Source organism: Protopterus annectens, chromosome 10.part0 (assembly GCF_019279795.1).
Source record: "Protopterus annectens isolate FY-2018-M chromosome 10.part0, PAN1.0, whole genome shotgun sequence".
Lineage (NCBI taxonomy): Eukaryota > Metazoa > Chordata > Ceratodontiformes > Protopteridae > Protopterus > Protopterus annectens.
This window is the reverse complement of record NC_056744.1, coordinates 53,987,133-54,000,380: the sequence shown is the minus strand read 5'-3', so window position 1 is coordinate 54,000,380 and position 13,248 is coordinate 53,987,133. Positions and strand designations below refer to the sequence as shown.

The 13,248-nt window shown below is 43.8% G+C and overlaps 1 protein-coding gene across 1 annotated transcript in view; it reads left to right on the top strand.

Annotated features, from left to right (window-relative positions):
- The window catches only part of HEXD (hexosaminidase D), a 651,835-nt gene that overhangs the window by 99,949 nt on the left and 538,638 nt on the right, over positions 1-13,248 (top strand). Inside the window, exon 3 of the mRNA XM_044085015.1 lies at positions 1,565-1,711. Coding sequence (XP_043940950.1) covers positions 1,616-1,711 — 96 coding nt within the window. The 5' untranslated portion in view covers positions 1,565-1,615. The remainder of the gene's footprint in view (positions 1-1,564; positions 1,712-13,248) is intronic.

Below are 13,248 nucleotides of genomic sequence, written 5' to 3'. Positions count from 1 at the left end.
ACATGAACCTATGTAAGAACCCATATTTGAGCTTTTCTGCAAGCTCCAATGGAAAACAGACCAAGCACACTAATCAAAGTTTGTGCAAGCAGAATATGTTTGCCAATGGACTTGTGTAAGAAACTAAACCTAGTTCAAGAAGATTGGTTTACTTTAATGATTAAATAAGTATTTGTGCATAACATTTTAAGATACCCGTGTTTATAAATCCATCTCAGCCACGTGACAGTATTCTTAAAAACAAAATTGAAATTAATTTGCTAAACATTTTCTAAGTGAGAGCTTAGTATAATGCTTCATTCAAGCATGCATGTATATTTTTGTTGATAAATGTTGCCAGTTATTATCCTTCTGCTCTGCTTATTCATGTCATTCAGTCTCATGTTACTATAGTTTACATCTGATATCTGGAAATTAAAAGGTGTTCCCAATCATCTCACTGATAAGCTTATAAAGTACCTTGGTTATACAACACTTATGCTGTCTTCCACACTGTGACTGTTATTTCTTCATGGTCTCTGATATATAAAAAGGTGTACAACCTTCACATTCCACTATAATAATAAAACTGTGTACTGCCACAACATCTTGCATGGTCCCTGGCCTCCATCAGTTATGTGCAGACACTGAAGCTCACTCGTTTCTTTTGGAGGTAGGAGAGCAGGGAAATGTTTGCATCATCCTGTCCTACTCCAGAGCTTCTTTCAATAGCACAAACACCTGAGGGATATTTGTGTGAAGAATGGGTAGGCAAGTACAGGGGACCGTGCTTAGAAACTGGAAATGCCATTTTCAGGACAAATGTGAGGAGATATTTCTTTACAAAAAAGTAAGTGATGCTTACATAATCTGATTTATGTGTGATATTCAAACATAAATAACCAGATACCAGGATAAAAAAATAACTATACAGTTATATAGTTATATACTAGTTATACATATTTAGTATGTTTAACAGACTTTAGAATCAACAGTATTGTAGTTTCCTTAGGTGTTGTGAACAAGCTCAGGGGCTGTTAGTCATCAAGGAACATGATGCCCTGGATCCCATATTGGAATTTCCATGTGCCCATGTAGTCAACCCCATTCCTTCTTAGAAGTTCATGTGGATTGATATCCATGTTTAATTGGGCAGGGGAGTTTATTTTGTATGTGTGGAAGTCTGAGCTATGAAATTGTCACATTTCATGGTATGGTTGTGTTCAAGTCACTGGGTGTATTGTAGGTAAAGGGTTTCACAAGTAAGAAATGTGTTCTTTAATGGTTTGCATGAAGACAGTTGCTGTAGCCTTTCAGTATAAGGCAAACCTGGAAGCCCTTTGACTATCTTTTTGAGAAATCATTGTACCTTGTCCAGTTGCAATGGACGGCATGTGATTAGGTTGCAGAACTAGGTGAAGTATTATTATAACTGGTCTAATAAGAGTTATGTAAAGAGGGGCAGCTGCGTCTGTGACGCAGATCAGAATTTGGATCTCTAGATAAGCATGTTTTACGGATAGTCATAAGTTTCACAGTGAGTGCGCTCATGTAATAAATATTTTTATATGTATTTCATTCACAGAATTTGAAGTTTTTTTCCTGTGTATAATGCATTAAGGAAAACGTCAATGCAATGGACAAAACTGACATTTCAGTGAAACGTCAGTTTTTGGTGTTGGTGCACCTAGACCTTAAAGGAGCTCCACCTAAAGTCAGTTATCTAGCAGAGGTAAGACATGCTTCCTTTACATTATTTTAATAAATGCACCTGCATTTGGATTAGATGTTGTACTGCTTCTACATTGTGAACTAGTAATTTTATGAGTTAGCAAAAGCTAATAAAATTAATTCCAGTGTCCTGTTCCCAGAGATATCCTTTTTCACTGAGTGTTTAATTGCACAAGTCTTATACTTAGCATAAGGAAGTATATGGCAGTCATCTTCTAGGGATTTCAGTACATTATCTAGTATTCTGAGCCTGCAATGAGAGTTCTTTCCAGTGATCTGACTTTGTCTCTCTCCAGCCTGTATAATTGACTAAATTATTCTCTGACCAGTGTGCTACTGGTATACTGAGGTGTATAGCATTATGCATCATAGAGCTTTGAAAATAGGGAATCTCATTTTATCTCAAATTGTACAAAATGGTAAGATGCATCTTGTTTGTTTTGGCTAGTTGGAAAAACAGAGAAGGTGTTTCAACGTTATTGTGACTATAGCCAAAGATTTCTCATATGTATTCCTAAACATAAGTATAAAAATAGCTGTTGCATGTGGCCTGGCAACATGGATGATGATAGCAGACTGTTCACAGTAAAACGGATAGAATCTCAGATATTTCTGTGACATGCCTTTTCCTCTAGTTCATTATTAAGTAGATTTCTGCTTACAGATATTAAGATAAAGTTGGACAATCATCCAGAAAAACGTATCTGTTGGGACTGCACATACTGCTCTTTCAGCTGTATCAGTTTACATAAGTTGCCTTTCCATGTCTTCTCCAGTTCATACCAGACACTGTATTATATTCACTTTGAAAAAGTATCACCTTTCAGATTATCTCAAGAGAACATTTTTTTTTCTGCTTCAGCTGTTGATAATTTTGTCAGACTATCCATGTGAAAGTCAGTCTTCATTCTGAAAAACACTGTTGTTTAATCATAGCCTTACCTCAAGTTTCGTGCCCACTGAGTGGCGCAGAGCTACAGTTATCCCATTCCACAAGGGGGGATCCACCTTGGATCCCAGAAACTACCGTCCCATCAGTCTGACAAGCCTTATCTGCAAGGCCATGGAGCGTATTATCATGGAACTTATAAACAAAGACATTGGCAACCTTCAAACACTGGACCCCACCCAGTTTGGGTTCGTGAAGGGCCGGTCTTGTCTCCTGGACCTGATTGACTTATTTGAATCAGTCATCCAGAGCCATGGGCAAGGGTAAGGTGGTCCACACAGCCTATCTACACCTTGCCAAGGCTTTTGACACCATCCCCCACTCTGGAATCATAGATAAACTTACTAAGCTGGATATTAATCCCTACGTCACCCAATGAGTTGCTAACTGGCTTACTGATAGAACCCACACTGTAAAAGTAGACGACTCCAAATCCAGCTCCAGACAAGTGACAAGTGGAGTACCTCAGGGTTCAGTCCTGGGACCGCTCTTGTTTGGCATCTACTTCTGTGAAGTGCAGGCCAACACTAAGGGACTCTGGCTAACAAAGTTCGCAGATGACTGCAAACTGGGAGCCATTATTGAATCTCTAAATGATGTGGATACTCTACAAAAGGGCCTTACAGAAATAGATGCTTGGTACCAGAGCCATGGGCTCGAGCTCAATGCCAAGAAATGTATAGATGTTATGTGATCCTATCTCGCCTACATTCTGACTGATGGGTTCGGAGCCGATCCCTCGGCTCCGACTCGGCACGCTTATGCCAAAGAGCGAAGTCTCTTATTGGCTGAGCTTACTATATCCCAGGATGCACCACTACCAGTCCCCCAGATCTCGTTTGCCGCTAACAAGTGAAGACGTGGTCTCGAGCTGGCTGAGCTAAGTAGTGATTATTTTCACTAACTTCCTGTCAGGAATTTCTTTATACTTCAACTAAAAGCTGTTTTAACAGCTATCTTGTGTTTTGAGTGCGTTTGGAGAAATTTACTTGGTAAATTCTTGTTTTGTGAGTGTTGTTTGACTAGAAGTACCTCTTGTGTGGAAAGGCCTTTCCGGTCTTTTTGGTTGTTAGGTGACTTCTGTTCTATTTAGGGATCTCGGATCCTTTATACTGGTGATAGTTTCTCTTTCGTTAAAAAGAAGGACAAAGCAGAGAAAATTTCTTTTTTCTGTCATAGTTACAGTGTTTGTACTGTGTTTGGCTAGTTCACTGAATAATTTACCGGAATGTCTCAGGTTCCTAGGCCTTCAGGCTTTAAAAAGTGCACCAAGTGCAACTTTAAAATGTCTATAACAGATGACCACTCTCTCTGTGTTTATTGTTTGGGTGCAAAACATTTGCAGGAGTCCTGCAGCGTGTGTCACGCTTTTTCCTCGAGGGTTCTCCAAGAGAGGAAAAATAAGCTTATATTAAAAGGCCTTATAAAACCCTCCTTTGAAGAAGCTCTAGCATCCTCTCCTTCTCCTGCTAAAAAGAAAAGGGCGTCGGCTCCGACCAGTCCGTCGGATCCGACCGCCAAAAGACATAGGCAGGCTTCTCCTTCGGCTCCAAGGACTTCGGAGCCGAGGGCGGAACGGTCTGCCTCGATGCCACCAGTCTCGACTCCTCTGGCTTCGGAGCCGATGGCTGGGGCATCGAGAGGCGGATCACCTTCGTCGGCTCCAATGGTCTCGGAGCCGATGAAGGTTGTCCGCTCAGACACTTCCTCCTCGGTGCCTAAGTCCTCCTCGGCACCGATGGAAGCTAGTTTGGGTATTCCTTCGGCGCCGATAGTCATCGAGTCGCCTTGAAGCCGGTCCCCTAGCCCCTTGGGGCCGTTGGAGAGGCCATCTCGAACCCGTTCAGTATCCTCTAGGTCATCGAGGATGTCAGATTCGGACATAGACAGGGTGCTCCAAAGACTGTTCCAGTCCCCAGTCTTTCAAAAATTTGTTTCGGCTCCGACCCAGTTGGCTTTGGAGCCGACAGCCCATGCCCATGTCATTGCCATTCCTCCTCCGACCGCTTCGGCTCCGTCGGAGCAGGTGCTGTTGGAGCCGGTGGAGGTCTTAGGGTCGGCTCCGACCCTTACTCCAACCCGGCCTTCGGTCCGAGTTTGGCACACGGACTTCTTCGGCTGGACCTGGGGGTGACGTTTCGGGACCTATGTTGTCGGTTCCGAGCCTCCCTCTCGGTGCTTCGGCTGCGGGACTTCCGTCTGCTATCATGGCTTCGGGGACCGGACACTCCCAGGATTCTGGGGGTCCGGCTTTCAGAGCTATGAGGAGTGCCTTGGCCAAGTCTTCTTCGGCCATCTCTCCGGCTTTACCGGCACCTTCCCTGGGCGTGGAGACTGGGTCTTTGGCAGTTCCCCTGTCCTTAGGCAGCGGAGCCCCGGGGCCTGAGGTTACCCCCTCTGGGGGTTCCCCTCCTCCTGAGGGTTCTTCGGAGTTGTCTTCAGAGGAGCCCCCAAGGAAGAGATCGTGCAAGAGGAAGCACGTGGACTCCCCCGAGTCTCTTACATCGGACACTGATCTTGATGATGCAGAGGGATCCCCAAAGTCGTCCTCGGATGATGTCTCATTTGCAGACATTTTAGAGATCCTCAAACAACGAGGCGGCTGGATGTCCAAACCCCCCTCTGCTGATGAGTCAGTGCTTCTCAAGGCCTTTGGGGCACAGCCCTCCGCCTCCTGGGTGTCTCCGCCCTTCGACGAGCTCCTGGATTTGGTTTGTCGGAGGGCGTGGGAACATCCAGATACCGTGGAACCAGTGCCTTCTCGTCCTAACAAATTTTTGTCTGCCCCACCCGAGAAGGAGTTCCTGACTAAAGGCGTGGCTGTAGATGCCATGGTGGTGGCATCTGCTACACAACAGGACGTGGCAGAGGCTTCAACGTCCGTCCATCCTCCTAATAAGGAGTCTAGGAGCATGGACCGTTACGGGAAGCGCACCCTGACTTCAGCGGCCTTTACTTTAAGGTCCCTGAATTATTTGGCACATTTTACCAGGCTACAGAGGGATCTGGTCAAGGAGCTGTCAGATTCCCTCTCGGGTAACCTACCTGAGCAGCTAGCCCAGTCGGTTAGCTCTCAGTTGGCTATCCTTACTTCAATTTCTAACTCGTCCATGAGGCTCATTTCATATGCGGCCGAAGGGGCGGGTAGAGCGGCAGGCACAGGCGTGGCTCTCACGGAGACAAGCCTGGCTCCGTTTGTGTCATTTGCGGAGGCCTTCAAGTCTTCCTTCGCCGACGCTCCCTTTGATGGGTCCTCTTTGTTTGGACCTAAGGTTAAAGACACTCTTACCGCTGTGAGCAAGAGGGAAAAACTTTATCTGCCGTAGGTGCACGTTATTCCACTCCCTTCGGCCTTATCCCAAGGCTAAAGGAGGAGGGAAGATGTGGTTCCGTAAATCACGTAAGTTTTTCCTCAACAGCAGGAAGATTCCCCTTCCAGAGGCAGAGGACGGGAAATTTTTCTGGGAGACGCCGTCCCAGAGGCGGCAGAGGGCCCCGCAATTCTGGAGACCGCGAGTCCTTTCGTGGCTCTTCAGCCTCCCACACTTCATGAGGGATTGCCCGGCTGTGCTGCTCGAGCCAGTCGGGTGCCGTTGCCAAGCACCTAAAAGCCTGGGAGTATCACTCAGGACAGATGGGTGCTTTGGATTGTGCCGGAGGTTACACCATTCCCTTCACACACTCACCCCCACCGTCCAAAAAATCCCGGACCCACCACCCAGTCAAAGGGAAATTGCAGCGCAGAAGCGTTAAAGCTGCTAGAAAAGGAGTCATCCAACCGGTCCCCACAGACCAGATCGGATCCGGAAATTACTCAAGGTTCTTTTAGTGCCAAAAGACAGGGGACCTGAGACCAATATTGGATCTCAGCAGACTAAACCAATCCGTCACGAAATCCAAATTCGAATGGTCACATTACAATCCATTCTCCCATTGTTGGAGAAGGATGTTTGGATGTGCTCCATAGATCTCAAGGGCGCCTATTATCACATACCGATACATCGGGCGTCCAGGAAGTATCTGCGCTTCAGCCTGGGAGACAGTCATTTCCAATTTTGTGCACTGCCCTTTGGTCTCACCACAGCCCCCAGGGTGTTCACCAAGTGTTTGGCAGTAGTGACTGCTCACCTGAGGAGTCTTGGATTCCAAGTGTTTCCCTATCTGGACGACTGGCTCCTGACTGCCACCACCAGGCATCTACTAATGGACAACCTCAAAGCCACCTTTTCCCTGGGTGCTACCCTGGGAATTACATTCAATTGGTCAAAGTCTGTCTTGCTGCCCTCTCAGCGCATAAGGTTCATAGGAACAGAGATAGACTCAAAATTGATGGACGTCTTTCTTCCTACCGAAAGGATTCTAACTTTACAAGGTCAAGTTCAAGCCCTGCTTTCAAGATCCAAAGCCCCAGCCAGGATGGTCCTGCAACTTTTAGGTTCAATGTCTGCCACGGTTCTCCTAGTTCCTCTGGCAAGATTGCACATGAGGATTCTTCAGTGGCTATTATCGACTCAATGGTCCTTTCAGAATCTTCCCCTCAATCACCCCATTATGATTACAGAAACGTGCAAACGGGACCTCCGCTGGTGGCTTCACCCGTCCAATCTGAATCAGGGAAGACCTTTTGTTATCCCCCCTCCAGTGGCCACCCTGACGACGGATGCCTCCCAGACAGGGTGGGGGGGGGCATTGTCTGGGCAGGTTAGTTCAGGGTTCCTGCCTTCCAGACGAAACCTTTCTCCACATCAATGTGTTGGAGATGAGGGCTGTACTTCTGTCCCTACAGGCTCTCCACAAGTTTCTCCCTCAAGGCATTATCGCTATCCACACAGACAACATGTCGGTGGTCTGGTATCTAAACAAACAAGGAGGGACCAGATCTTACCCGCTTTGCAGAGAGGCCATGAGGGTGTGGGAATGGGCTGTAGCTACCAACCGCTTCTTGGTAGCGACCCACATTCCAGGGAAATCAATATATTGGCAGACAGATTAAGCAGGACAATTCTCTCTCCTCACGAGTGGTCCCTGAGCGAAACAGTAGCAGCTCAGGTTTGCAGAACATCGGGGGCGCCGCGCTGCGACCTGTTTGCAACACCACAAAACACAAAGTGCAAAAGGTTCTTCTCCTTGACTCCACATCAGGGGGAGGCAGCAACGGATGCTCTAGCACAACCTTGGCCAACAGGGCTACTTTATGCTTTTCCTCGGTTCCACTTCTCCCCAAAGTCATTCAGAAAGCTTCTCAATTGGGGTCCACAATGATACTAATTGCTCCGTACTGGCCTCGTCAGGTATGGTTCCCCTACCTGAAGAAACATGCGGTGGGCGATCCTTGGGTTTTGGATCTAACCCGGATCTGCTAATTCATCAGTCGGGACGACAACACCAGTCCCTTCATGCGTTGAAGTTGACAGCTTGGCTCCTCCACTTCCGACTTTAGTCAGAAATCACACCTTAGACCGGAAGTTATTCACATTTTATCTTCGCCCACAAACCCACCACTAAGAAATTGTACCTCAGTAAGTGGAAGAGGTTTGCTATCTGGGCTCAACTCAGGGGCTTAGACCCTATCACTGCCCGATTCCAGAGGTTTTGAAATTTTAACATCCTTGTTTAATCAAGGATCTTCAGTTTCTACTATTAAAGTCCAACTTGCAGCTATCTCTAAATTTCACGAATTCATGGATCCACCGTTGATGAGCAGCAGATTATGCAAAACTTTCATTAAAGGTGCGGGCTGTTAAGACCCCAGTTTTTCATCCTCGCCTCCGTGGGATCTTGATTTGGTGCTTCGTGCCTTAACATCTTCCCCTTCGAACCGGCTGCTACATGTGAGTTAAAATATCTGTCTTGGAAAACTGCCTTCTTAGTTGCAATTACCTCTGCAAGAAGGGTTTCAGAGCTTCAAGCCCTATCTATCAAACCACCGTACTTGATTTTCACAAGGATAGAGTATCACTTAGGCCTAACCCATCTTTTGTCCCAAAGGTTTGTTCTAATCTCTGTCTCCAACAATCTCTAGAGCTACCAGTTTTCTTTCCAAAATTCTCCAACGAAGCAGAGTACACTCTCCATAAATTGGATGTTCACAGGCAATTGCGCTTCTATCTAGACAGGACTCAGCAAATTCGTAAATCAGACCAGTTGTTTGTGTCCTTTTCAGACAATAAATTGGGTAAAACCATCACAAAAGCTACTATCTCCAAATGGATTAGAGATTGGATAACTCAGGCTTATTCCTCTTCAAATAAGCAACTTACAACATCTATCAAAGCTCACTCTACCAGAGCTATGGCTACTTCTATCGCCTTTCATTCCAAGCTCGCTATTTCTGAGATTTGTGCTGCGGCTACTTGGTCCAACCCGCACACTTTCATTTCCCACTATAAATTGGATGTGGCATCTAAAGGGCGAGCATCATTTGGTTCCACGGTACTCAGGAGTGTTTTCCAGTGAGCCACCCAGGATTCAGGTGCTAGGGGCTGTCCCATCAGTCAGAATGTAGGCGAGATAGGATCACATAACATCTTTTAGTTATGTACTCACCATAACTTCAGATGTTTGGGATCCATCTCCTACATTCCTAATACCCACCCTCCTTCCCCGGCCTTGGAGATCAGAAGAGATTGAACGGTTTTGAGTTCTACTGTTTTATCTTGTTTCATCTGACGATGTTATATAAGCAGTGCGTGCATGTGTGCATGTATGCGGACAAACTAGATCTGGGGGACTGGTAGTGGTGCATCCTGGGATATAGTAAGCTCAGCCAATAAGAGACTTCGCTCTTTGGCATAAGCGTGCCGAGTCGGAGCCGAGGGATCGGCTCCGAACCCATCAGTCAGAATGTAGGCGAGATGGATCCCAAACATCTGAAGTTATGGTGAGTACATAACTAAAAGTTATCCCCTTTGGGAAAAAACATGTATCCGTGAATTACCATATAGGTGGCAGTAGACTAAACACCGAAAGTGTGAAAAGAGACTTAGGGACACAGGTGGACAGTGGTCTCACCTTCGATAACCACATCGCCACAACAGTCAGGAAATCCTTCTATGTGGCACACCTCATCACTAAGGGCTTTTCATCCAGAAAAAAGGATGTCATTGTCCCACTGTAGTCATCCCTCATTAGACCCATTATAGAATACAATGCCCCATTTGGTATGTACCTCTCAAGACATCTGCAACAACTGGAAAGGCCACAGAAATACCTCACTAAAAGAATCACAGGCCTAAAGCAGATGCCCTATGCTGACCACCTTAAACTCCAGCTATACTCTGTCGCATATCGTCTACTCAGAGGCGATCTCTGCTTAACATACAAGGCCAAGTCAAACCCAGAGCTGTTGGACATGCTACACTTAAAGAAATCCATTTCCCTCAGAGCCACACGCTCCTGGGATCTAAATCTTGTCATCACAATAAACAAAACATGCTGGAGGGATAGGTTCCTGACCCAGAGACTCCCCAGACTCTGGAATAGATTGCCCATACATGTCAAGCAGAGTGACTCTTTGGCCCTCTTTAAAAGGAACCTTGACGATTGGATGGGAGAAAGGAAATTGTCAGTTGCCCTGCTAGACAGGGGTCCAGGGAAGTAAATAGTGTGGGAAGAAATAGCCAGGGAATTGTTATGGCTAGGCTTGTATAGGCCCTAGGGCTGATAGCCTAGTACCAACCTATGAACCTATTAAAAAACAATCAAAAGGTAACAGTTTGAATGAATTTGGGTAAAATTTACTGCCTAGTAATGACACTTTCTGAATGCCCGAAGAGAACAAAATTGAAAACTTAAAGACAAATTAACTAAAAAGGTTGAAGAAAAAAGTTTAGGAAGAACCTAATAGCTGCTCTGCAAAATATAGTTAAAGTTTCAGTTGTAGCACTTTAGAGGGGAAAAATCAGATGCACGCAGAGGTGATTAACATAAGTGAGATACCGGAAGAATATATAAAATCAAATAATACAAATCTGGAAAATAAAATAAGATTTAAGTAGCCACTCGGAGAGAAGCTGATAAAAAATGCTGGAATTAGAGAATGACATGACAGAAAGACTGACTGAACATAAGGGTTCTCAAAGATATTTAGAAGTTAACAGCATGCAGAGAAAACCTGTGATTTTTTTTTTTTGCTCTACAAGAGAAGCTGGAGGGAGTAGACAGCATCAGTTTTTTGAAACAGATAAGCAGCTGGCCTGGTGTTCCACATAAGGATTTACTAATTATGAGGGCACATCACATACATTCTCCAAATTTGGCCCATCAGAAGGCAGCTATAACCAGTATTACTAAAATGCAGTCATACAAGCAGAAAGAGCTGCAAGCTGCTTCTGTGAAAACTGTGAAAAGAGAAAAGGATTCAAATTAAGGACCCAGGAATGTTTGTGGAAAATGATTGTACATCAAGCAGAAGAGCAGCATGGTGATCTAGACCAATGATGGCGAACCTATGACATGTGTGTCAAAGGTGACACATCAGCATTCACCAGCACCTGAGTTACCAAAGAAACTGAATGAACAAAAATATAAAAAATATGTAACCCTGCACTTATCTGTTAAAACTCAGCAACAAAAAAGTAATTAATTGAAGTGAATCAAATCAAATGCAATGTGTTCCATATTTTTTCAGTTCAATTCAAAATTACTATTAAAAACAGGGAATTTTTTGGTGCACTATTTTAAGCCTGTCAGTGCGCATATCGTTTTCCCTATTGCAAGTCACTGATTTTTCTTTTACTTTTATAATGCATAGCAGCACACATGATTGGACTTTTGTATCTTTCGGCTTTTCTCGGTTAGGGGTCGCCACAGCGGAACTCCGGTCCGCTAATGATTGGCAGTAGATTTTTATGTACCGAGTTGCCAGCCCTGACGCACAACCTTCAACGAAGGTACGCCCATTCACGCACGTCTCCACACAGAAGACACTTTAGCTGAGTATCAAACAGGACAACGTCTTACTGTGAGGCGACAACACTACCACAGCACCACCACTGCAGCCTACACATGATTGGACTATATTTTTTAAATAAATGAATATGTAAAGAATTGTTTCTCTTTTGTTCAGGGGGGTGACACATCAGCAGAGTCACGATGGGCATTTTCCGAATTTTTGATACATTGAGCCCAAAAGGTTCACCATAACTGATCTAGACAGAGGACAGAGTTGAGACAGATAAAATATGCTAGTTGCTATATCCAGCTGTCTAGAGAATATTTTTGCCTGGAGGATCAGGATACAAAGAGGATAAAGAATTTTTGAATTATTTGGATATTACTATAGGCAAAGGGAATGGTTCTTTTTATTCAAAGATTTTCAGGAAGGCAACATTTTCAAATTCATATTTGGCCTTTAATAGTGCTCACCCTTACCATCAGAAAAAAGGCATTGTTAAGGGCCAATATGTGAGGGGGAGCCGTATGACATCAAGAGAGTGTGATTTTGATGAAGAGTGTACAATTTTACACAATATGTTTTTGGATCGAGGCTACCCTAAAGATCTTATTGAGTCTATAGAGAGGGAAGGTAGGAAAGGTAGGCATGATAAATTTAAACCCATTTTGGGTTTGAATGTAGTTTTGAATGTGACAAAATCCACTAAGCCTAATAGTGATGGTACAGGTAATTTTGTAGTGGACTACAATGGTAGTGCACCCAGAATTAGGAAGATTCTGGAGGAAGAATGGTATAGGTTTGGTCAGATTTCAGACTTGAAATGTATTTTTGATGAGCCTTTGAAGTGCACATATAGAAGGGGCAAAAGTTTAAAGACTATTTTAGAGTGTAAATATGATATGAAAAAAGTAAAGGAAGGTAAACTGGGAACATTTAAGTGCGGAAGATGTTCCCAATGCCCCTATATCTGTACCAAGCAAACAATTTTTATAGAGAGTAGGGATAGATTGATTCAGAGCAAATATTTTGCTAACTGTCATACCTCTGGGATAGTGTATGTAGGTTTGTGTGACCATTGTGATGCATTTTATGTAGGGAAATCGGAAAGAAAGTTAAGAATAGAATATATGAGCATTATTATGAGATGAAAATAAAATGTACCAATAATGCTTTATTTCGTCATAAACTAATTTGTCAGGAAGCTAAATTTAGCTTCTTTGTGCTGGAAGTAGTGGAAAAAGATGTAAGGGGTGGTCCATGGGAGACCTTGATTGAATATAAGGAGCTTTTGTGGCAGCTTTTCTTGGAGGCGAACAAACCTCCGGGATTAAATGATGCCATCTCTTTAGTGCCTGTGCTTAAACTGAGATCAGCTAAGCTATAATTCTTTTTCTTTTTATGTAAATTTATTTCACTGTTTTATTTTAAATGTATTTTAAATGTACTTTAAAATTATGTATTTTAAAATTATGTTATATTTTAAAATTAAGGCAGTATATTATATTACATATTATAATTGAATGTATTATGAGCACTAGCTCTTTAAATGCAGATGCTTTTAGCTCACCCTTTTATTAATTACTTGTTTAATTATTTTAATGAGTATATAAATGGAGTGTTTTGTGTAGGTATGCATTTGTCTCCATCTGATGAAGTTGTTTAAATGAAAACGCAGTGTTGGTGTAATCGCGTT